The sequence below is a fragment of the Tachypleus tridentatus genome, unplaced genomic scaffold (assembly GCF_004210375.1).
Source record: "Tachypleus tridentatus isolate NWPU-2018 unplaced genomic scaffold, ASM421037v1 Hic_cluster_1, whole genome shotgun sequence".
Taxonomy (NCBI): domain Eukaryota; kingdom Metazoa; phylum Arthropoda; class Merostomata; order Xiphosura; family Limulidae; genus Tachypleus; species Tachypleus tridentatus.
In genome coordinates, this window is record NW_027467777.1 from 30,328,506 (window position 1) to 30,356,489 (window position 27,984).

At 34.3% G+C, this 27,984-nt stretch overlaps 2 protein-coding genes across 2 annotated transcripts in view; both read right to left on the bottom strand.

The window, feature by feature from the left end:
• Positions 1-19,531, bottom strand: part of LOC143241781 (uncharacterized) — an 88,543-nt gene extending 69,012 nt beyond the window's left edge. Inside the window, exons 1-7 of the mRNA XM_076485013.1 lie at positions 19,358-19,531; positions 8,888-8,968; positions 8,450-8,541; positions 6,482-6,611; positions 5,619-5,758; positions 3,959-4,058; positions 1,213-1,370 (exon numbers count right to left, since the gene is read on the bottom strand). Coding sequence (XP_076341128.1) covers positions 1,213-1,370; positions 3,959-4,058; positions 5,619-5,758; positions 6,482-6,611; positions 8,450-8,541; positions 8,888-8,957 — 690 coding nt within the window. The 5' untranslated portion in view covers positions 8,958-8,968; positions 19,358-19,531. The remainder of the gene's footprint in view (positions 1-1,212; positions 1,371-3,958; positions 4,059-5,618; positions 5,759-6,481; positions 6,612-8,449; positions 8,542-8,887; positions 8,969-19,357) is intronic.
• Positions 19,532-26,676: 7,145 nt separating this feature from the next.
• LOC143241744 (SCY1-like protein 2) overlaps positions 26,677-27,984 on the bottom strand; it is a 74,539-nt gene continuing 73,231 nt past the window's right edge. The window contains exon 17 of the mRNA XM_076484969.1: positions 26,677-27,629. Within this exon, the coding sequence (XP_076341084.1) occupies positions 27,606-27,629 (24 nt within the window). The 3' untranslated portion in view covers positions 26,677-27,605. The remainder of the gene's footprint in view (positions 27,630-27,984) is intronic.

Here is a 27,984-nt window from a genome sequence, read left to right on the forward strand (position 1 = left end):
CTACTTAAAAGGTGAGGCATAGCTTTGTGTGTAGTGAAACATGAAATAAGAAACAAACCAGTCTTTCTACTTAAAAGGTGAGGCATAGCTTTGTCTGTAGTGAAACATGAAACAAGAAACAAACCAGTCTTTCTACTTAAAAGGTGAGGCATAGCTTTGTGTGTAGTGAAACATGAAACAAGAAACAAACCAGTCTTTCTACTTAAAAAGGTGAGGCATAGCTTTGTGTGTAGTGAAACATGAAACAAAAAAACAAACCAGTCTTTCTACTTAAAAGGTGAGGCATAGCTTTGTCTGTAGTGAAACATGAAACAAGAAACAAACCAGTCTTTCTACTTAACAAAAAAGGTGAGGCATAGCTTTGTGTGTAGTGAAACATGAAACAAGAAACAAACCAGTCTTTCTACTTAAAAGGTGAGGCATAGCTTTGTGTGTAGTGAAACATGAAACAAGAAACAAGCCAGTCTTTCTACTTAAAAAGGTGAGGCATAGCTTTGTGTGTAGTGAAACATAAAACAAGAAACAAGCCAGTCTTTCTACTTAAAAAGGTGAGGCATAGCTTTGTGTGTAGTGAAACATGAAACAAGAAACAAGCCAGTCTTTCTACTTAAAAGGTGGAGGCATAGCTTTGTGTGTAGTGAAACATGAAACAAGAAACAAACCAGTCTTTCTACTTAAAAGGTGAGGCATAGCTTTGTGTGTAGTGAAACATGAAACAAGAAACAAACCAGTCTTTCTACTTAAAAGGTGAGGCATAGCTTTGTCTGTAGTGAAACATGAAACAAGAAACAAACCAGTCTTTCTACTTAAAAAGGTGAGGCATAGCTTTGTGTGTAGTGAAACATGAAACAAGAAACAAGCCAGTCTTTCTACTTAAAAAGGTGAGGCATAGCTTTGTGTGTAGTGAAACATGAAATAAGAAACAAGGCAGTCTTTCTACTTAAAAAGGTGAGGCATAGCTTTGTGTATAGTGAAACATGAAACAAGAAAGAAGCCAGTCTTTCTACTTAAAAAGGTGAGGCATAGCTTTGTGTGTAGTGAAACATGAAACAAGAAACAAGCCAGTCTTTCTACTTAAAAAGGTGAGGCATAGCTTTGTGTATAGTGAAACATAAAATAAGAAACAAGCCAGTCTTTCTGCTAAAAAGAATTTCTTAACATGAAAATCTCTACTAACAAACTATATTACACGCTTTGTCTGTTAAACCATACCTGAAAAGTTCTCAAGTCACGTACAAACGGTAAATATCCAACAAAATCGAGAACCTGAGAAAAATCTTTGGCTTCTTCAATGTTATTATCTTTTGTAGTGACTGAAATTCTGACAGGTGTGGACATATTCATCCCAAAGGCAGGGTTCCACGATGGTACTGTAAGAAATATTGAAAACAGAATTCTATTTGTCCACACAGTGACTGTTTAAATATATTATAACGAACTTCGATTCAAGTGTAATTAAATGCTATTTACAATGTCAAACAAGAGAAATAAGCAAATGATTTGTAATATGTATTAATTAATAGTGATTACCATGATTTATTTAACAGTGATTACAATGTTTTACTTAACAGTGATTACAATGCTTTACTTAACAGTGATTACAATGCTTTATTCAACAGTGATTACAATGTTTTACTTAACAGTGATTACAATGCTTTACTTAACAGTGATTACAATGTTTTACTCAACACTGATTACAGTGATTACAATGTTTTACTCAACAGTGATTACAATGCTTTCAACAGTGATTACAATGCTTCAACAGTGATTCAACAGTGATTACAATGCTTTACTCAACAGTGATTACAATGTTTTACTCAACAGTGATTACAATGCTTTACTTAACAGTGATTACAATGTTTTACTCAACAGTGATTACAATGTTTTACTTAACAGTGATTACAATGTTTTACTCAACAGTGATTACAATGTTTTACTCAACAGTGATTACAATGCTTTTTGACAGTGATTACAATGTTTTTAACAGTGATTACAATGTTTTACTCAACAGTGATTACAATGTTTTACTCAACAGTGATTACAATGTTTTACTCAACAGTGATTACAATGCTTTACTTAACAGTGATTACCATGCTTTACTTAAAAGTGATTACAATGCTTTACTCAACAGTGATTACCATGCTTTACTCAACAGTGATTACCATGCTTTACTCAACAGTGATTACACTCAACAATTACCATGCTTTACTCAACAGTGATTACCATGCTTTACTTAACAGTGATTACAATGTTTTACTCAACAGTGATTACAATGCTTTACTCAACAGTGATTACAATGCTTTATTCAACAGTGATTACAATGTTTTACTCAACAGTGATTACAATGCTTTACTTAACAGTGATTACAATGTTTTACTTAACAGTGATTACAATGCTTTACAGTGAACATGTGATTACTCAACATGCTTTGCTTTACTTAACAGTGATTACAATGTTTTACTCAACAGTGATTACCATGCTTTACTTAACAGTGATTACAATGTTTTACTCAACAGTGATTACAATGCTTTACTTAACAGTGATTACAAAGTTTTACTCAACAGTGATTACAATGCTTTACTTAACAGTGATTACAATGTTTTACTCAATAGTGATTACAAAGTTTTACTCAACAGTGATTACCATGCTTTACTTAACAGTGATTACAATGTTTTACTCAACAGTGATTACAATGTTTTACTCAACAGTGATTACAATGTTTTACTCAACAGTGATTACCATGCTTTACTTAACAGTGATTACAATGTTTTACTCAACAGTGATTACCATGCTTTACTTAACAGTGATTACAATGCTTTACTCAACAGTGATTACAATGCTTTACTTAACAGTGATTACAATGTTTTACTCAACAGTGATTACAATGCTTTACTCAACAGTGATTACCATGCTTTACTCAACAGTGATTACCATGCTTTACTCAACAGTGCTTACAATGTTTTACTCAACAGTGATTACAATGCTTTACTTAACAGTGATAACAATGTTTTACTCAACAGTGATTACAATGCTTTACTTAACAGTGATTACAATGTTTTCTTAACAGTGATTATAATGTTTTACTTAACAGTGATTACAGTGCTTTACTTAACAGTGATTATTGTGTTTTACTGAACAGTGATTACAATGCTTTACTTAACAGCGATTACAATGCTTTACTTAACAGTGATTACAATGCTTTACTCAACAGTGATTACAGTGCTTTACTTAACAGTGATTACCATGCTTTACTTAACAGTGATTACAATGCTTTACTTAACAGTGATTACCATGCTTTACTTAACAGTGATTACAATGTTTTACTTAACAGTCATTACCATGCTTTACTCAACAGTCATTACAATGTTTTCTTAACAGTGATTATAATGTTTTACTTAACAGTGATTACCATGCTTTACTCAACAGTGATTACCATGCTTTACTTAACAGTGATTACAATGTTTTACTTAACAGTGATTACAATGCTTTACTAACAGTCAACAGTGATTACCATGCTTTACTTAACAGTGATTACAATGTTTTACTTAACAGTGATTACAATGCTTTACTCAACAGTCATTACAATGCTTTACTTAACAGTGATTACCATGTTTTACTTAACAGTGTCATTACAATGTTTTCTTAACAGTGATTACAATGTTTTACTTAACAGTGATTACAATGCTTTACTTAACAGTGATTACAATGCTTTACTTAACAGTGATTACAATGCTTTACTTAACAGTGATTACAATGTTTTACTTAACAGTGATTACAATGCTTTACTCAACAGTGATTACAATGTTTTACTTAACAGTGATTAACTTGGTTTACTTAACAGTGATTACCATGCTTTACTGAACAGTCATTACAATGCTTTACTCAACAGTGATTACCATGGTTTACTTAACAGTGATTACCATGCTTTACTTAACAGTGATTACCATGCTTTACTTACCACTGAAATCGTATGTTATGGTTAAATTTGGGTTATTTGGATCTGTATGTGACCACCTATTAGTGTTAATACCTCGTACGATGCCATTGCCCAAAAATTCCTGTTAAAAGAGAAGGCAATGAGAGTAATGTGATATACAATTTATATTAGAGATGTTTTATTACAGAAATAAATAAATAAATTATTACATTTATAGATTTGAAAGTTTATTTACCCATATGTTTTATTACTTAGACTTTCGGTTAAGATTTTATTTGTTCCTATTAAATACATTTAAGTATTTTACCTACTGAGCGATAGGCCATATTGGCCGTGATATACAACACTTTTAAAGTGCTATCTCGCATTGTTTTCATGAGATGTTCGTATATGGCTGACAAATATAACGTTGTTACAATTATATCTCTTTGTGTGTTTTGCATTGTCTCAAAGGGACTAATTAATAGAGAGGGTTTAGTGGATTAAATCATCAACGATTTCAATTAAGCAAATGAAGATAGTTATTGATATAAAGTCGCAATGAAACGGAATGAATAAGAACTACATTTTACCATTGTTTGCTATTATTTGGGTCATGTAAACCTAGCGAAAACTGATCGCTTTACAGAAGGGCGTGTGGCACTCCTTTCAGACTAAAAATACTTATACCTTCAGGTCAAAAAGAAGTGTTTAGATTGGGCATGTAAATATTATTCCTTGTACTTCATGGCAATGGAAAACAAAAATCAACTAGGGTACCAAGACAATTGAAAAAGAAACTCGTAACATGTTATACTACAGCTGTGTTAAACAAAGAATAGCATCTGTACAACACACAGGACAGTAAGAAAAGTCATTCTCGTACCCCAGACTACAAACCCAACACAATGAAGAAGGATCTGTCTTCAAACGCAATCAACAAGATATGGATTGTTGATCGAGATGCGGCTGCTAGTCGTACCCTCCACTCAACCAGATGTAGAATTGACATTTGTGTTATTCTTTATGAAGAAATATTAGTCAAATCGTTGGATTCAATGCCCTTTAATTTATGTGCAATAGGATTGCTTAAATAAACACTGATGAATCCTAGTCTTCGTACATTAAACATATTATGAGAAACCTGCAGGAACGAGTGGTACCGTTTGGACATGAAAGTATTACCAGCAATCTTTTACAATAGAAAGAACGCTGCAGGACTATTGTCAATATGCGTGGCTGTCAGATAGACCACGAACAGATGTGACGACACATGGCGTGTGACAACATGGTGGACCCTAAAATAGTTTTAATATTAAGTATGTGTAACCATCTGTAACTATAGAAGTAAGGGTACTCATCGTATTTTAAGAAAAAGTTTGTTTGTTTGTTTGTTTGTTTTGAATTTCGCGCAAAGTTACACGAGGGCTATCTGCGCTAGCCGTCCCTAATTTAGCAGCGTAAACTGGAGGGAAGGTAGCTAGTCATCACCACCCACCGTCAACTATTGGGCTACTCCTTTACCAACGAATAGTGGGATTGATCGTCACATTATAACATCCAAACGGCTGTAAGGGCGAGCATGTTTAGTGCGAGGGAATTCGAACCCGCAACCTTCAGGTTGCGAGTCGAGTGTCTCATCCACCTGGCGGTGGCGGGCCGATCTTATGATAGACAAACAGCTTTTCACTTTTTTACTTACTGGTTTGTAGTTTACAGCGTTTAGAAGCATTGCTGTAGGACCAATCAACAGCTGGTCAGAATCATTGTCCAGCCATCCTAGATATAATGCTTCATAGTAGAATAAGGAACTTATAATATTCTTGACATCACAGGTATATTCTGCAAAACAAAACACACGATTTTCTGATAAAGACAAAGTGGAAATTAATAAATTTGCAAAATGTGGAAATTAATAAATTTGCAAAATATGCAAATTAAGAGTCATTGTGTATAATATTTGTTTAAAAATGACCAATTTTACATTTCAGGTGCTAAAACTTAGAATATACTAATTAATCTGTTGGTTAATTACGCTTTAACACGACCTTTTCGGTCGTAATTCAAATAATACTTTACGAAGTCCAAATGGCTTCGGAGACTTAGGTCAGTCTTAAATTCTTATATAACATTAATATTGTAAAACTATCTTTCTGAGAATGATTATAATTTTAAATGATCAAATAGTTACTTAAATAACAGCCAGTAAGATATATTTGAACGAGCTACAAATAAAATGGGATACATTATAGTTTCCAAATACACCAATCATTTGCTATGTTGATCCCAACAAGAAATACGAACATACTTCTCGAGGCGCACGTGTTTAGAGTCGTGACATCAGAACGGATGATATTACAAAATAAGTCTAAAGTTAATAAACATTATTCATCTATTCACAAGTTAATCCACAAATTTCTTGGGCAAGTCCGTTATTACAGTAAAAACTTCCCTTTCTTTGAAAAACAACAACAATAAATCATAGTAGTCACTTTCAGAGAAACAAAACAGCGCGTAAAATAATGCAAGTTTAACACTAAAGAAGTCTTTGGTGTTTCAACTTACCTGCAACTGTAATCAGCTGCCTTGTCTCGTTGTCGTAGAACATCGATTCACTTTTCCCATCCATAAGGAAGTTTAATCTCCCTCGTTTTAGCCACGCATCGTAGTACTCTGAGACGTACGCTGTCAAGTTCTAACAAAATATAAAACAGGCGAATTTAGATTTGGTTCGAATTTCGCGCCAAACTGCACGAGAACTACCTGCGTTAGCTACCTCTAATTTTGTTGTGACAGATTATAACGAAGGCAACTACTCGTCACCACTCACCGCCAACTCTTGGGCTACTCTTTTACTAACTAATTATAGAATTGACCGTCACGTCATAACGCCCCACTAGTGAAAAGATGAGCATGTTTGGTGGAACGGGGATTCGAACCATCGACCTACAGATTACGAATTGAACACCCTAACCATCTGGCATGAATTTAGACTAAGAAAATATCGTTTTGTACCTTGCATTATAATTATTTTTTCCATACCTTACGCAGATCACAAGTTACATTAATGGCACTAGTTCAAGATGATTCAACCTGTGACAACAATGAACTGAAGCTAGTAGCATTTTAGGGCTTGCGTATGACCTGAAGCTTTGTTTGTTTGTTTTGGAATTTCGCACAAAGCTACTCGAGGGCTATATGCGCTAGCCGTCCCTAATTTAACACTGTAAGACTAGAGGGAAGGTAGCTAGTCATCACCACATACCGCCAACTCTTGGGCTACTTTTTTACCAACGAATAGTGGGATTCACCGTCACATTATAACGCCCCCACGGCTGAAAGGGCGAGCATCTTTGGCGCGACGCGGGCGCGAACCCGCGGCCCTCGGATTACAAGTCGCACGCCTTACGCGCTTGGCCATGCCAGGCCGACCTGAAGCTACTAGCATTTTAGGGCTTGCGTATGCCAACATGGCCGGAAAGTAAAATGCATCCTCATTTGATATTGCACGTGTTGATTAAAATATTTTACTTTTTCGTACCTTCAGTATACATCAATTGAACTGGATTATTGAAATTGCCTAGAGGTAAAGGAAGAGGCACAGGTTGGAGAGGCATCCATCCCTCAAAGGGTTTTGTCAGGCTGTTACAGCCGAATATCAGGAATGACTGCCACTTTAATAACGCGCCTACAGCTGGAAGTCTGAAAAACATTTTCTCAGGTCTCGAATCTTTAGCCTTTCGGTCAATCAACCCGACCATCAGACCGTACTCGACCAATAGAAATAATGAATTTGTTCTTTCGTCATTTCAGTGAGCACGCGATTAAAATGTTCACCAGATGTGCTTAAAATATCAACAGGAATACTAGTTTTGTTATAGCAATATAGTTGAATAGAATTGTGTATCGTAATGATAAATACAGTTGCATAAAGTAGGCTTAACTCATGTTAGGATTATTCCCTTTTTAATGCTGGTTTTAGTAAAATGTGTAATCGTATGTTTTCTTATAGCAAAGCCACATCGGGCTATCTTCCGAGTCCATCTAGGGGAATCAAGCCCCTGATTTTAGCGTTGTAAATTCATAGAATTACCGCTGTACCAACGTGGGACTTTAGTAAAATGTCCTAAAATCATAAAAAAAAAGTTTATACCATCAGAAAACTTTGAATGTCGGAAGAAACCTTTATAAAATCCTTGTTGTGCTTCAAGAGCTTTGTCTTTTAAATCAGCGCCTCTTTTTTTATAAATGAGAAATTATTAAATCGGTTTCCTGCAAAATATTGTTCGTTAGCAAAATAAAAAATAATAATTTATTGGTACAAGTAATTTGCTACGCTAGCGCTATCTAGTGTGAAAATGGTTGTTGACTGGTTTCTAGAAGACCCGTGAGAATAATACAAGGGTTTTATTATCAAATACAAGACATGAACACTAGCCTTGAATCAATAGAAATACGTAATCTGTAGTTAATACAAAAAATAATAATAACAGTATTTCTACAAAGTTTTGCGTATTATGTACTAATATTTACCTCAGGGATTTTGGTTATTTCTACCGTAGACTCATAAGAGCCATACATGAATTTGCTGAGGTCTGGAAAATTTGGTTGTTCTTGCAGACGACCTAAGCGAGTGAACGAAAAGGGACCGTTTCAGTAATAAAATATACAAATAAATATTTGACTGACTAAATTATTATTATTTAAATCAGTTGCTACGTTAGTGTGTAAAATGGAAACTAGTTAGTTTAAATGACACGGATACAAACAAATTAACGTATTTTAAGTTTGCGTTCGTTTTTTTTTTATTTTTACTTTGAATAATAAAGAAAACAATAACCAAATGTGTTTGAACTACAAATATAGTTTTAGCTGTTTAACAGTATTGTTTTCTATAACTTTCGTGGTTTAAATGAACACCCTGAGACTACTTTACATTTTTAATAAACTTAAGTTAGTAAAATCACTCACCTTGAAATTGTTCTGTCCATGAAAAAAATACAACTAGGAGAAGAACCCCTCTAACCACTGACGGAAACATTTTAATGTAATCTGAAAAATAGAGTCAGTCGGAGAAATTTTAAAACAATAATTCTGTCGGTGTTCTAAAATATTATTAGACACTTCCACCTGTATGTGTATATGTTTGTATCTATCTATCTACGATCATAATCATAAAATATTTGAGCCATAAACCAAAACACATTAACATAATTTTTTTTTTTTTGCAAATACGCTGCACATTTTTAATGAAAGTGATCCTAGGGTACAAACTACAACGTGGGATTATAAAATGTATCCTAGTCTCGCATAAGAAAATTAGAAATTAGGAGAAAGATTTGGGTGCTCAAGCCCACAACTCCCCACATCTATATCACCCTTCACTGCTTGCAGACAGTTCTGAGAAGGTTACTACTCTCCCAAGTTAAAATAAGAATAAGAAAAAAGATAAAAACACAAACAAATGAAAAAAAGGTGCTGACGTCTGGTGGTAAATAAGGTAAAACGTACTTCTTGGAGTTAGAATTCCCAATTTTTAATTTATTATACACGATAACACTACAAGGAACGAAATACAAAGTACATAGAAACATGTACAACAATGAAATAACAAAAACAATTAAGTGTACAATATATACAGCTATGTGAAAGAATATGATAATCACAAAACGATATGGGATGCCAGGAGGAAACATCTGTGGACTGGGTGGGATCCTTACAGATTAGCGTAATTAACCCATCCAGCGTTCCTGGAGGCATGGACCCACGGGTCAGACAGCTGATAAAAAGTCTAACGAAAAGTGGTCTGATAACATGGCGATAAAATTCCATTAGTAGTCCATCTGATCTCACACATTACCAAATGGCATGGACCAGATAGCCCCCCCCCTCGAGCATTCACCCAGTGTAATTGGCTTCACAAAAGTCGTCAGACCATTATAGATTGAGTGTGGGCAAGAACTGAGTGATGTCTCGCTACATATCTTCGTCCACGGGCGAAGCCGAATATAGTGGGCTATAGTAGTTAAAGAACATGTTGAGAATGTCGATAATGTCCGAGGACATCTGACCATCCTCCCTCAACAGACTGGAGTTATATTTAGACATCTCCAATGCAACATACAGAGGAACTTCAGTAACACGCGGGGCACTTTATCACACAAGAGTCACCATCGTGTCCAAACACGAAACATTTTGGCATTGAGGAGTGCTGCAACTCCACGACAAGTGACCTTAGAGGTCACAGCGACGATACATACTGCGCATGCCAGGGTATTTCACCATGACAGCAAATCCATTGATCTTGACAAAAGTTTGAGGATGTTTCATGTTGAATCACATCCTCATGTTACCGGTACACACTTCAGGGAGAGTCTGGTAGCACATCCTCATGTTACCGGTACACACTTCAGGGAGAGTCTCGTAGCACATCCTCATGTTACCGGTACACACTTCAGGGAGAGTCTCGTAGCACATCCTCATGTTACCGGTACACACTTCAGGAAGAGTCTGGTAGCACATCCTCATGTTACCGGTACACACTTCAGGGAGAGTCTGGTAGCACATCCTCATGTTACCGGTACACACTTCAGGAAGAGTCTGGTAGCACATCCTCATGTTACCGGTACACACTTCAGGAGAGTCTGGTAGCACATCCTCATGTTACCGGTACACACTTCAGGGAGAGTCTGGTAGCACATCCTCATGTTACCGGTACACACTTCAGGAAGAGTCTGGTAGCACATCCTCATGTTACCGGTACACACTTCAGGAAGAGTCTAGTAGCACATCCTCATGTTACCGGTACACACTTCAGGGAGAGTCTGGTAGCACATCCTCATGTTACCGGTACACACTTCAGGGAGAGTCTAGTAGCACATCCTCATGTTACCGGTACACACCTCAGGGAGAGTCTGGTAGCACATCCTCATGTTACCGGTACACACTTCAGGGAGAGTCTGGTAGCACATCCTCATGTTACCGGTACACACTTCAGGAAGAGTCTGGTAGCACATCCTCATGTTACCGGTACTCACTTCAGGGAGAGTCTAGTAGCACATCCTCATGTTACCGGTACACACCTCAGGGACAGTCTGGTAGCACATCCTCATGTTACCGGTACACACTTCAGGGAGAGTCTGGTAGCACATCCTCATGTTACCGGTACACACTTCAGGGAGAGTCTAGTAGCACATCCTCATGTTACCGGTACACACTTCAGGGAGAGTCTGGTAGCACATCCTCATGTTACCGGTACACACTTCAGGGAGAGTCTGGTACTACATCCTCATGTTACCGGTACACACTTCAGGGAGAGTCTGGTAGCACATCCTCATGTTACCGGTACACACTTCAGGAGAGTCTAGTAGCACATCCTCATGTTACCGGTACACACTTCAGGGAGAGTCTGGTAGCACATCCTCATGTTACCGGTACACACTTCAGGAAGAGTCTGGTAGCACATAATCATGTTACCGGTACACACTTCAGGGAGAGTCTGGTAGCACATCCTCATGTTACCGGTACACACTTCAGGGAGAGTCTAGTAGCACATCCTCATGTTACCGGTACACACTTCAGGGAGAGTCTGGTAGCACATCCTCATGTTACCGGTACACACTTCAGGGAGAGTCTGGTAGCACATCCTCATGTTACCGGTACACACTTCAGGAAGAGTCTGGTAGCACATCCTCATGTTACCGGTACACACTTCAGGGAGAGTCTGGTAGCACATCCTCATGTTACCGGTACACACTTCAGGGAGAGTCTAGTAGCACATCCTCATGTTACCGGTACACACCTCAGGGAGAGTCTGGTAGCACATCCTCATGTTACCGGTACACACTTCAGGGAGAGTCTCGTAGCACATCCTCATGTTACCGGTACACACTTCAGGGAGAGTCTCGTAGCACATCCTCATGTTACCGGTACACACTTCAGGGAGAGTCTAGTAGCACATCCTCATGTTACCGGTACACACTTCAGGAAGAGTCTGGTAGCACATCCTCATGTTACCGGTATACACCTCAGGGAGAGTCTAATAACACTCGTGTTCAATTTTTAGAACCACCCATACTGACGCAGTCCTGACGCAATTGCGTCATGGGGTAATTCATAAGGTGCAGAACTTAAAGTCAACCGCTTGATGTTTTGTCCCACCAGCTCAACATGGGTGGAGGTCCTGTGAAAGGTCAAGTCATCTAGGGTCACTAGTTTTTGAGCAACGGCGGGGAAGGCAGTAACGCTACGTAGTGTCCACCACTAAAATGTTGTAAACACACGAGGACATTACCTCCGAGTTGACCACACACAACGTCAATAACCGCTGACGGCAGAAAGTCCTCGAACCACAAAACGAGTCGACCGCGGCTGAACGTAATAAGACCGAATGGTCGCAGCCATGCTGACCAACTTGGAATTTAAAATCTTCACTAAAGTATATTAAAATAATAACTCGCGAGATTTGTCACGGATAGGGTCAAAAATAGTACGACTGCAAATAACAAAAACACAGACAATAATGGAGAATAATAACACAGGAACAAAAACACAGACAACAATGGAGAATAATAACACACAAACAAAAACACAGACAATAATAGAGAATAATAACACAGGAACAAAAACACAGACAACAATACAGAATAATAACACACGAACAAAAACTCAGACAACAAGGGAGAATAATAACACACGAACAAAAATACAGACAACAATGTAGAATAATAACACAGAAACAAAAACACAGTCAACAATAGAGAATAATAACACAGGAACAAAAACACAGACAATAATGGAGAATAATAACACAGGAACAAAAACACAGACTACAATAGAAAATAATAACACACGAACAAAAACACAGACAATAATGGAGAATAATAACACACGAACAAAAACACAGACAATAATGGAGAATAATAACACAGGAACAAAAACACAGACAATAATAGAGAATAATAACACAGGAACAAAAACACAGACAATAATGGAGAATAATAACACACGAACAAAAACATAGACAACAATAGAGAATAACACGAACAAAAACATAGACAATAATGGAGAATAATAACACAGGAACAAACACACAGACTACAATAGAGAATAATAACACAGGAACAAACACACAGACTACAATAGAGAATAATAACACACGAACAAAAACACAGACAATAATGAAGAATAATAACACAGGAACAAAAACACAGACAACAATGGAGAATAATAACACACAAACAAAAACACAGACAATAATAGAGAATAATAACACAGGAACAAAAACACAGACGACAATAGAGAATAATAACACACGAACAAAAACACAGACAATAATAGAGAATAATAACACAGGAACAAAAACACAGACAATAATGGAGAATCATAACAGAGGAACAAAAACACAGACAATAATGGAGAATAATAACACAGGAACAAAAACACAGACAACAATGGAGAATAATAACACACGAACAAAACATAGACAATAATGGAGAATAATAACACAGGAACAAAAACATAGACAATAATGGAGAATAATAACACAGGAACAAAAACACAGACAATAATAGAGAATAATAACACAGGAACAAAAACACAGACAATAATGGAGAATAATAACACACGAACAAAAACATAGACAACAATAGAGAATAACACGAACAAAAACATAGACAATAATGGAGAATAATAACACAGGAACAAACACACAGACTACAATAGAGAATAATAACACAGGAACAAACACACAGACTACAATAGAGAATAATAACACACGAACAAAAACACAGACTACAATAGAGAATAATAACACAGGAACAAACACACAGACTACAATAGAGAATAATAACACACAAACAAAAACACAGACAATAATGAAGAATAATGACACAGGAACAAAAACACAGACAATAGTGGAGAATAATAACACACAAACAAAAACACAGACAATAATAGAGAATAATAACACACGAACAAAAACAAAATTCTCAGTGATGAAATACTTGAACTAATTACATGATAAAACACAGCTACATGTCTCCATAGAGAAGTACTAATTAACACAACACCAGCAAAGTAATAATAATAATAGTAGTAGTAATAATAATAGTAGTGGTAATAATAATTAAATAGTGGCAGGTATTCCGATTTACGTCTCAGAAAGAAACTGAAAGTAATAGAAGGCGCTCAGAAAGGACTTTTACTGGGCTAGTGATTAATAGTTAAGCCTAAAGAATTTTAAGTTTATGAGATTATGCTGCAGGCTGGTGACGTAGGTCCGGTGGTGGTCTGCGAGAGGTTAAATATTGACCTTGAAAAAACCAAAACCAAGATGCTAGGGATCTGTAGATCCAAAGGCCCCAGAATTTGCTGTGGGGGAAAACGGGAGTCCCCTGAGAAAATCCACATTCATGATCAGGACGCCAAATAATTTACCTTGACCGTGCTCGGAAGCTGCTAGAAAGGAAATCATGGTTAGTAAAGCTTTAAGGAAAAACACACACACACAAACATGTGAATTAAAACAATGATGGATCATAATATCGGTCTGAAGCACCAGGAGGATATAAATAGGCCGCTCGTGGATATAAAACTGAGTGATCTGTTCTATCTGTATCGATGAGTCGTTCTATTTCTGTCTGGGACGATTTGTGTCTTCTTACTGAACGTATTGTTGATGTTTGTTGTGACTTCACGCGTCTGTGGTCTTAACGTAAGTCTGGTTTGTGGCTGTATTCTTCGGATTAGGTCTCTGTTGAAGATTAATGTCAACATTGGTCAGAGTATCCTCGTCTTTCTTCTTAGATATGCTGCTGGCAGCAGAGATAGTAGGCATCAGTTTAGTTTACTGGACGAGGGCTACTCTGGTTGACATGTTGGAGTTGGTCGACGCCGAGGACGTTCAGCGCTAAAATGAAAATAATGTGAGTCCGTGATTGAGTATATAATGACCTTCCTGTTTATGCTGAGTCACGACTTTTACCAAATGAGTTGGTAAGCCTGTGGTCTTGGAGTGGATTCTGTGGGCTGCGTGAAGTTTCCTGAACATGTTGTATTTCGACTGAGGTTATGGAAATACGACATTATTAATGAATACTGAGTACATGTTACTGGAAGTTTTAATGGGACAGCACTGGACGTTGATGCTTGCATTCCACGGTTTACATAGATAAGTATGGTCCTAAAGTGTAGAAGGCTGGATTAATATACCTCCTCGAAAAAGGATTCTTGTTTTCCTAGGATCGACTGAGACGTTAGGTTTATGCTGGTCAATGAAGGCTCTAATCTGGCGAGGGGAGAAGTCCATCGGTAATCCGTTAAGAATTACTGGGAATACGGATGATGTTGACGTAGAAGGAAGCTTGTACGATGAAGGCAACGTAACATTCACACGTCCGAACATTTAAGGAATCAAATACATATGTGGCTCAAGGTGTACATCCGCATAAAGTAGTGCCGAGTTCTTAGATGACCTTATTTTTAACTAAAAATAATTTTAATAGAATTTCTCTGATATCACTTTTTTGTATTTATTTAATACATTTTTGTATTTATTACAGAATAATCTAATAATTTTATCTAAAATTTCTTTATTAAATCCATTAACTATTATAATTTGTATCAGTATGTCAACAACGTGAGTAAAATATTGTAATTTATTACAAATGTTAGAATATCTGAATATATGTGAAGTTGTAATGTTTATAATAGATGGATATGGTGCATTACTATGTAAGAAGGGTAAACCATAAATTGGAAAATCAAAATATTTTCTTTTGTCAAAAATATTCATCAATCACTTTAACTTCTAAATCTAAATAATGTACTTTTATATCAGAAATTAAAGTATTTTATATTACTAATTATGTTGTATAAATAGTGTCAGTAACATTATATATTTCAGAATTATTTATGCTAATTAAATCATCAATATATCTATAAGTTAAAGTATCTGGATTTGTATAGTTTTAAATAAATATATTTTCATAGTAATATAAATAAATAAATATAAATTTGCTGCACAAGTTGAAGAGTTAGCTACCATTGAAACTCCTATCACTTATTTAAAAACCTGTTTATCTAAAAATATATAATTATTATAAATACAGAAACTTAATATATCTTTTATGTTTTATTTTCTTTCTTCCAGTTCTATAAAAGGATAACAGTATTGTTCTATTAATGTCTTTAAAATAAAGATTAAACCTTTTAATGGTATATCATCATTCTACCATTAAATTCCATCTAGGAACATAGGGCCGCAATCGCTTGCGGATTTTTCAACAAGTATTTAAGTGAGTAGGTTGTTAGCCCACTGCGACTCGGGCGCGAACCCGCGACCCTCAGATGACGAAGCGCACGCCTTAACGCGCGAGGCCATAAATTAACATCATCTACATTTAAATTAGCTAAAAGAATTTTATAATTATATATTAATAGATCAATTGGTACTTCATATTTATAACTGGTAGTAGATCTTAAGTTTTTAAAAGGAAAAACAATATTGTTTATATCTTGATGAATAGTTGTGGAAATCTGTAAATTGTTAAATATTTTATGTCTATAATTAATTATCAAATATGAATATTTTACTTCGTGTTTCAAAACTCGAAACATCAGTAACTTTTAAATGATATTTAATTAAGTGTTTTCATGATCATTTCAAAAGTTATATTTATTTATTACATTAATTAATACTTTTATTTTAGGAAGATTAAATTAATAAATGTTTTTAAACAATATTTTATGTGTACTAATGCTAGTACAAAGACTATTATCTAAATAACTAGAATAGTTTATGTGTACTAATGCTAGTACAAAGACTATTATCTAAATAACTACAATAGTTTATGTGTACTAATGCTAGTACAAAGACTATTATCTAAATAACTACAATAGTTTATGTGTACTAATGCTAGTACAAAGACTATTATCTAAATAACTACAATAGTTTATGTGTACTAATGCTAGTACAAAGACTATTATCTAAATAACTACACAATTCCAAAACCTTGGATACATTTTATAACGTTGTAATTTGTTCCTTAGGAACCATGTTTTCAAAAAACGTGCAGCGTATTTAAAACTTTGTTAATATGTTTTAATTTATAGTTTGAATATTTTATGGTTATAATTAATCATAGGATTTATTGTTTGTAACGCAGATCTTCCTCGTGATTTTGTTTATTCATTAAATTTCATTTAGATATAAATTGTTTCATTTCACTAAAATCTATCTATCCATGTATATGTATCTATCTATATGTATGTATCTATTTATGTATGTATCTACCTATATATATATGTATGTATGTATGTATGTATCTACTGATTTATATGTATGTATCTATTTATGTATGTATCTACCTATCTATATGTATGTATGTATGTATCTACTGATTTATATGTATGTATCTATTTATGTATGTATCTACCTATCTATATGTATGTATGTATGTATCTACTGATTTATATGTATGTATGTGTGTATCTACCTATCTATATGTATGTATGTATCTATGTATATGTATGTATCTACCTATCTATATGTATGTATGTATCTATGTATATGTATGTATCTACCTATCTATATGTATGTATGTATCTATGTATATGTATGTATCTACCTATCTATATGTATGTATGTATCTATGTATATGTATGTATCTACCTATCTATATGATTGTATGTATCTATGTATATGTATGTATCTACCTATTTATATGTATGTATGTATCTATGCATATGTATGTATCTACCTATCTATATGTATGTATGTATCTACCTATATATATGTATGTATGTATCTATGTATATATATGTATCTACCTGTGTATATGTATATATCTATCTATATGTATGTAAGTATCTATCTATGTATATGTAGTATCTACCTGTGTATATGTATATATCTATCTATATGTATGTAAGTATCTATCTATGTATATGTATGTATCTACCTGTGTATATGTATATATCTATCTATATGTATGTAAGTATCTATCTATGTATATGTATGTATCTACCTGTGTATATGCATATATATCTATCTATATGTATGTATCTATCTATGTATATGTATGTATCTACCTGTGTATATGTATATTTATTTATCTATATGTATGTAAGTATCTATCTATGTATATGTATGTATCTACCTGTGTATATGTATATATATATCTATATGTATGTAAGTATCTATCTATGTATATGTATGTATCTACCTGTGTATATGTATATCTATCTATCTATATGTATGTATCTATCTATGTATATGTATGTATCTACCTGTGTATATGTATATATCTATCTATATGTATGTAAGTATCTATCTATGTATATGTACGTATCTACCTAAATTGAAACAAAATCAAAAGGAAGAACTAGATGAGAAACAACAAATCCAAAGTTAGTTTATCATAACTTGAAAACAAGTCAAAACAAAAATCAAACAAAGTTGTGCTAAATGAAAGTGTTCTAGAGATGTAAAATGTACCCTAGGTTTGGGAGGTGACTTAAGAAGTAGGACCCACATTGCGGCGGGAATACACCATCTATTAATCGTAATCTCTGTTCGCCCTCTACTCTAGCCGTCTTTAACAGAGCAGTGAGGGTGATAGGGTGATAGCACTGATAGGGTGAGCATGTTCAGTAACGGGACACGAACCCAGGACCTATAGATTCTGAGCCGAGTGCCGTAATTCTTTTGCTACAGACTTTCAGACATATTGCACAAAGTTCGAAAATCCTGACTTACGTAACGTTTGTAAGGTTATTTAGTAAGTGGGTCAATAGAACATGGCTAGTTTTGTTTCCTGTAGATTTGGTGGGGGTGGGTGTGAGTGTCGAAAAATATGTGTAGGTGTGGGTGTATATTATCTAAAATAAAACAAAGTGTTATATCAATTAATATATCCGTGATATTATATTCTATAGTTCTAAAAATCTTAACTTCCTTTAGTTTGGTCATTTTTCATGACTACACTGTGACTTGGTGGTAAGTGATATAACCCTACACTGTGACTTGGTGGTAAGTGATATAACCCTACACTGTGACTTGGTGGTAAGTGATATAACCCTACACTGTAACTTGGTGGTAAGTGATATAACTAGTTAATGGTCTAATCCTGTGGCATCAGGAGAAATCTTAACTTATATGATTGTAGATATCATAGAAAAATAGCTTCTTAACTTCGATTATTAAACGTTTAAGGTGTTTGATAAGAGTGCTGTTTTTATTCAAAAGCCAATTAAGTTTTGTATTAAACATGTTTTTATTATTAAATCCTTGAAAACGACAAAACGTAGAAGCGCACTATGTTTAATACAATGTTAAACATTTACATAAACTAGTGTAACGTCAGTCCTATATCTCACTAAAAGCTTTACTGGAGTAATTAATAATACTCTAATAGAACAGGATGGAAAGAGTGACCTTACTTGGAGATAGAACAGGACGGAAAGTTGGCTTTACTTGAAGGATCTTGGCCGTTAGCAAAGTAGAAAAATTCGCTGAGCCGAACTTAAAGAAATATTTACGACTAGATAAAAACAAGTCTCTGATCCAACATTTAGAGCTAAACCTGGAGATGTTTACTCTAGAACTAAGACTGCGTTTTTAGAAGACAGAGGGCTAATCAGAGAAAACATGTGATCAGCCCAAAACGCCCATTAAGATCTTTGGACCAGCTATCGAGGGGAGGTAACCAGCTAAGATAATCTACAACAGAGAGTGGATTTCGAACCACCGCCGATCGACATTTGAAAGACAAGAAAGATACGATACGACTATCTCTATAGAACAATGGAGTTGTTATGTTTGGTTCAAAGGTGGCGTTCTGAAACTTATGGAAGAGCAACGAAAAAACAAATTAACAAATAATTTTTCAATATATAGAGAACAGTAAAGGTTTAAAGTTTCAGTTGTGTAAGTTCCATAATTTAACTAAACAATCGTTCAATAAAACAGCTATATTTTGTAATATCATATTCTTAGATAACCCAGTATTGTTTAACTTGTAATCCTACATGTGGCTGTACTGAAACCTTTCTGTTTTGGGAGAATTCACGAATATTTAATTACTTTATACACTTTAAGTAACTATTATATATCTCTAGGTTTACGGTATTTAAATAATACCATTCAAATTACAAATTTTAGTTTATAAATCTTATTTGGGGGGGATAACCTAGAGATATTAGGTTTTAAATTTTTCAAGTGCTTAAATTATATTTGTAAGTTTATTGTTTTTACTTAATATTTCAATGGTTTTTTATATTTGATTGTGTTAATGTTGACTACAGAATTACGGAAAACCGAGACAGTTGCACGTTTCATAAATACATCATTTAATACGAACATTGCCCTGTGATGGTCGTGATGTTTTTGTAAAACACACAACTGTCTTGTTTTTATTTAATCTGTGATCATATATTCTAAATGTCAATTATATAATATTGATTATTTATACTGTTTTGAATATTTATTGTATACTTAAGGTTTAAAACTTCATAACAAGTTATTTTGCAACTTCAATTTTGATCTAATATCAATACATCAGCTAGGACTACAAATACATCCTACCAGGTGAGACGTTAAAAACAGTTTAACAGATTTTTAGACACTGTGCCATAAAAGCAGTTTATAATCAAACTCTTGATAAAGTACTTTAAGAATGATTTATGGCACTTAGTGCCATCTATTGGCCACTTAATTTACAACTATCTTAAGTTTTTTTTTTTTAATTTCTCAAACGTATCGGTTAGGAATAGATTTTTCAAAGTGAAATTGATGAAGGTTCGGTTACGACGAATTAATATAAACATTGATGTAAGATGTGCAGTAAATATTTAAATTTTGAAGATAAATTTTCCAACGATCATTTGATACTCAGAACAGAGAGAAAACGTTAGCAATACGATCGTTACACAGGCTGATGACCTGTCAACTAAAGTCAACACATTTTGCTCCCACTGACTAAATAAACGACAATCTAACTGTTAGGACCACATGATGTAACCATCTCCAGTTGATGAAAGAATTAGCTATTGTTAGGACCACATGATGTAACCATCTCCAGCTGATGAAAGGATTAGTTATTGTTAGGACCACATGATGTAACCAACTCCAGCTGATGAAAGGACTAGTTATTGTTAGGACCACATGATGTAACCATCTTCAGCTGATGAAAGGATTAGTTATTGTTAGGACCACATCATGTAACCATCTCCAGCTGATGAAAGAATTAGTTATTGTTAGGACCACATGATGTAACCATCTCCAGCTGATGAAAGAACTAGTTATTGTTAGGACCATATGATGTAACCATCTTCAGCTGATGAAAGGATATGTTATTGTTAGGACCACATGATGTAACCATCTCCAGCTGATAATAGAATTAGTTATTGTTAGGACCACATCATGTAATCATCTCCAGCTGATGAAAGGATTAGTTATTGTTAGAACAACATGATGTAACCATCTCCAGGTGATGATAGAATTAGTTATTGTTAGGACCACATCATGTAATAATCTCCAGCTGATGAAAGGATTAGTTATTGTTAGGACAACATGATGTAACCATCTCCAGGTGATAATAGAATTAGTTATTGTTAGGACCACATCATGTAATCATCTCCAGCTGATGAAAGGATTAGTTATTGTTAGAACAACATGATGTAACCATCTCCAGGTGATAATAGAATTAGTTATTGTTAGGACCACATCATGTAATCATCTCCAGCTGATGAAAGGATTAGTTATTGTTAGGACAACATGATGTAACCATCTCCAGCTGATGATAGAATTAGTTATTGTTAGGACCACATCATGTAACCATCTCCAGCTGATGAAAGGATTAGTTATTGTTAGGACAACATGATGTAACCATCTCCAGCTGATGATAGAATTAGTTATTGTTAGGACCACATCATGTAACCATCTCCAGCTGGTGAAAGAATTAGTTATTGTTAGGACCACATCATGTAACCATCTCTAGTTGGGAAAAGATTAGTTATTGTTAGGACAACATGATGTAACTATCTCTAGTTGGGAAAAGGGTAATGTAATGGATAAGAATCTATGTTTATTTATTAACATGTGATAATCTTGTAGACATCAAGCTAAAACTTGGCTAAATGCTAACTTTATAAAACCGTAAATACCAGAAGCCACAAGTAATGTTGTGAAGTTTTTATTTATAAATTTATCGATTTCAATGTTTTAAAACCTGATAAAGTTGTTTCTGTAAGTCGCGTCTGTTTAAGTATGGTGATGCGTGACAGGTGGACGTTATAATATAGAAACAGTGATCTTTATTCTTTGTATCTGACCTTAAGAGCACGTGACAGATGGACGTTATAATATAGAAACAGTGATCTTTATTCTTTGTATCTGACCTTAAGAGCACGTGACAGATGGACGTTATAATATAGAAACAGTGATCTTTATTCTTTGTATCTGACCTTAAGAGCACGTGACAGATGGACGTTACAATATAGAAACAGTGATCTTTATTCTTTGTATCTGACCTTAAGAGCACGTGACAGATGGACGTTACAATATAGCAACAGCGATCTTTATTCTTTGTATCTGACCTTAAGAGCACGTGACAGATGAACGTTACAATATAGAAAGAGTTATCTTTATTCTTTGTATCAGAATTAAGAGCACGTGACAGATGGACGTTACAATATAGAAACAGTGATCTTTATTCTTTGTATCCGAATTAAGAGCACGTGACAGATGGACGTTACAATATAGAAACAGTGATCTTTATTCTTTGTGTCTGACCTTAAGAGCACGTGACAGATGGACGTTATAATATAGAAACAGTGATCTTTATTCTTTGTATCTGACCTTAAGAGCACGTGACAGATGGACGTTAATATATAGAACTGGTCAGCTTATCCCTGACCATTTATAAGTAGATATAACGACACCTTTATTTTTTCAGATTACAAACGAACCTGATTGGTTAAAAGTGTCAGCTTGAAGTTGTGAGCCTTAAGTTATCTTTGATACAAATAGTTGGATACTAAGTTAGTAAATAAAACCAAAAAGATTCAGCTATCATAAATAATTATTCACTTGTGTAACAGAACTTGCCAATTAAGCTGAACTATGCACAAAATTATGGGGGTGTGAGAGAGAATTGGGGAGTAGTCTCCACTGTTAGAATACACGCAATATTCACAATAATACAGACAGAATTTGTTGTACCTATCCACCAAGCATACAAACACTCTGGTCCCAAATTCGGCCCATGGTGGTATCTATATGAAACACTTCTAACGATAAATAAATTAACAGAATATAAAAACAAAACGTATATCCCGTTTCTGATCTTTTAAAAATATACTTTTTTCAATTTGTAGACAGTTTCTCATCAGTTTTGAAAACGACAGTGTAAAGAACTTAACTAATAAACTGGTGTAGAACACCATGTAATAAACTGGTGTAGAACACCATCTAATAAACTGGTGTAGACCATCATGTAATAAACTGGTGTAGAACACCACATAATAGACTGGTGTAGAACACTACATAGCAGACTGGTGTAGACCATCATGTAATAAACTGGTGTAGAACACTATATAATAGACTGGTGTAGAACACCATATAACATAATTCTACATTGAGCTATGTGTGCTATGACCGTCTAAGAGCACTGAAACTTCCAAACTAGTCGTAAAAATAATTAGGTAACAAAAGAGGTTACGTTATATTCATTTTATAGGTTAAGTATTTTTGTTTAGAAGAAACCTTTAAGACAGTAACACTTCCTGTGTCATGCTGATGTTTCATCAGTATCAACAAGCACGAGCTCTGAGAGATAACTGTCATTACGTTCAGAAGAAAAAAAACATTTTATTTTGATACATGTCTCATTAATATGGGATTTCATGTTTGGAATCAAGAGATGTCTGACTATTTTATAATGGTGTGAGATGATTGGTTAAATGTTAAGAGTGTCGCACAGTGACCTAATACTGACAGAATGGTATATTGAGTCTTCTAACAGATCAGTATAATCTAACAAGTCACAGAGTGACCTAATACTGACAGAATGGTATATTGAATCTTCTAACAGATCGGTATAATCTAACAAGTCACAGAGTGACCTAATACTGACAGAATGGTATATTGAGTCTTCTAACAGATCAGTATAATCTAACAAGTCACAGAGTGACCTAATACTGACAGAATGGTATATTGAATCTTCTAACAGATCAGTATAATCTAACAAGTCACAGAGTGACCTAATACTGACAGAATGGTATATTGAGTCTTCTAACAGATCAGTATAATCTAACAAGTCACAGAGTGACGATAATACTGACAGAATGGTATATTGACTCTTCTAACAGATCAGTATAATCTAACAAGTCACAGAGTAACTTAATACTGACAGAATGGTGTACTGGGTCTTGTAACATATCAGTATAATCTAACAAGTCACAGAGTGACGATAATACTGACAGAATGGTATATTGAGTCTTCTAACAGATCAGTATAATCTAACAAATCACAGAGTGACCTAATACTGATAGAATGGTGTACTGGGTCTTGTAACATATCAGTATAATCTAACAAGTCACAGAGTGACCTAATACTGACAGAATGGTATATTGAGTCTTTTAACATATCACTATAATCTAACAAGTCACAGAGTGACCTAATACTGATAGAATGGTATATTGTTGTAACAGATCACTTTTATTCATCAAGTCACTGTGCCGTAACTGGTCACAAAATGAGTCTCACTCAAGGTAAACATTCAATCCAGTTCATGAACCTTCTGTGTTATTTGGTTATTCGTCTTTCCCATCTTTTTACAAACTACAACATTGTTTAACTCAGAAGTTCAGTAGAAAATATAATTAAACCAGGTTATGTTTTCTCATCCAGGTTAGTGAAGTTACACTAGTTAATTTAACTACTGTGTGCTATAGTTATATAGGTTGTCATAATGTATCGTACTTGTACCTAGAGATTTATGTATTTTCTTTATTATCATTAAGGGTTAATTATTACATATACTTTTGTGCTCAGTAATAAATATGTTTACAGTAAGTCGCTTTTTAAATATTATAGTTTTATATTGGACATCCTTCATTCTAATTTCTCACGTGCCATTCGTGATGACAAGAAACCCACTTGAAGTAAAAATATATCTCAGGATGTGTGGTATGGGTGTTAACACTTACTAATAGAGCAGAGAACAACGTTTTGACCTTCTTCGGTCATCTTAAGGTCGAAACGTTGTCCTCTGCTTTATTAGTAAAAGTGTTAATACCCATACCAGCCGTCCTGTGCTATATTTTCACGTGTCTGTTTGTTGTTATGCGCTGAGCTGTACATTGGGCTATCTGTGCTGTGCCCACGACTTGTAAGAAGGGACTTCTATTCATTTCAATATGGAGGCTACAGTGTGTTTCATTTCTATCGTCTTGTTACTTTGATCTAATAAAACATTCAATTCAGTTTAAAATTTACCGACTTACTGACAGTATAAACGAAAGATAAAATAATTTTAAAATTTTAATGTCTTCGCAGAAGTATTTGTTTCTTTATAAGGACAGACCACAATAATTATAAAGTTTTATTTCAGAGATAAATAATACATCGTTACAGATATGAGAAATAAACCACATGGTAAACCGAAATATACATTCATTTTATAGAGTTTTCCATAAGAAAAAACGAACCTAGTTCCCAACGCTGACGTTTAAACCTCAAATTAAACTGTTCCTTTGATCAATGAAGGTCTGTACGTATCATTAAACAGTTTATTTGAAGAGTAAAAAAAACCAGATTACATTTGTTTCAAGCAATATGAAATAATTAACGTTTCTAAGTGGAACCCTTGAATAGCAAAGCTAAACGTTAATACATACAGCGTTGTAAAAACACACAATAGGAAATTAGAAGTGATTTGGTAAAAACACACAGTTAATACAAGGACTGTAGAAGTGACTTGGAAAAGAAACACAATTCACACTAGGACAGTAGTGATTTAGAAAATAAACACAATTCACACTGGGACAAGAGAAGTGATTTAGAAAATAAACACAATTCACACTAGGACAGTAGTGATTTAGAAAAGAAACACAATTCACACTAGGACAGTAGTGATTTAGAAAATAAACACAATTCACACTAGGACAGTAGTGATTTAGAAAATAAACACAATTCACACTAGGACAGTAGTGATTTAGAAAATAAACACAATTCACACTAGGACAGTAGTGATTTAGAAAATGAACACAATTGACACTAGGACAATAGTGATTTAGAAAATAAACACAATTCACACTAGGACAGTAGTGATTTAGAAAATAAACACAATTCACACTAGGACAGTAGTGATTTATAAAATAAACACAATTCACACCACGACAAGAGAAGTGACTTGGAAAATAAACACAATTCACACTAGGACAGTAGTGATTTAGAAAATAAACACAATTCACACTAGGACAAGAGAAGTGATTTAGAAAATAAACACAATTCACACTAGGACAGTAGTGATTTAGAAAAGAAACACAATTCACACTAGGACAGTAGTGATTTAGAAAATAAACACAATTCACACTAGGACAGTAGTGATTTAGAAAAGAAACACAATTCACACTAGGACAGTAGTGATTTATAAAATAAACACAATTCACACCACGACAAGAGAAGTGACTTGGAAAATAAACACAATTCACACTAGGACAGTAGTGATTTAGAAAATAAACACAATTCACACTAAGACAGCAGTGATTTATAAAATAAACACAATTCACACTAGGACAGTAGTGATTTATAAAATAAACACAATTCACACTAGGACAGTAGTGATTTAGAAAACAAACACAATTCACACTAGGACAGTAGTGATTTATAAAATAAACACAATTCACACTAGGACAATAGTGATTTATAAAATAAACACAATTCACACCACGACAAGAGAAGTGACTTGGAAAATAAACACAATTCACACTAGGACAGTAGTGATTTAGAAAATAAACACAATTCACACTCGGACAAGAGAAGTGATTCAGAAAATAAACACAATTCACACCAGGACAAGAGAAGTGACTTGGAAAATAAACACAATTCACACTAGGACAGTAGTGATTTAGAAAATAAACACAATTCACACTAGGACAAAAGAAGTGATTCAGAAAATAAACACAATTCACACTAGGACAGTGGTGATTTAGAAAATAAACACAATTCACACTCGGACAAGAGAAGTGATTTAGAAAATAAACACAATTCACACTAGGACAAGAGAAGTGATTCAGAAAATAAACACAATTCACACTAGGACAGTGGTGATTTAGAAAATAAACACAATTCACACCAGGACAATAGAAGCGACTTGGAAAAGAAACACAGTTAACATTAGACTAATAGTAGTAAGACAATGGATATGTAAAACAAACAGTGAAAATAGTTCAACTGTCAAGTTTTGTTTGTTCATATTTGTATACTGTTAGCTTTTCGTTATCCACATAATGTTTGACACCAGCTGGGAAAGTTCCGAATCTAGGGAACATACGACTATCAGAAAATGTTCATATTTTGTATTATATATTGAATTTGTCAGACGAAGGAAATAAACGATACGTTAGGATGAGTTTAAGCTGTCTTTTATCTACGTGGACCAGCAGTGACTTCGCATTTTCGTTTTCATTTACTGGAAAACAGGTGATACTGTTAAGAGGAATTGAAAAGAACAATGAGTTTGGTTGTAGAATATTTAAAATTAATAAAATATGCACTTTTTAGTGATTAATTTGGTTGTAGAATATTTAAAATTAATAAAATATGCACTTTTTTAGTGATTAATTTGGTTGTAGAATATTTAAAATTAATAAAATATGCACTTTTTTAGTGATTAATTTGGTTGTAGAATATTTAAAATTAATAAAATATGCACTTTTTTAGTGATTAATTTGGTTGTAGAATATTTATTTTGGCAAGAACTCCTTTATAAAACCGAAACCATTAGAAGGATCTAGAACGTTATTGTTGGTGGAGTGTAGTTTGAGTTAATATGACATTCTGT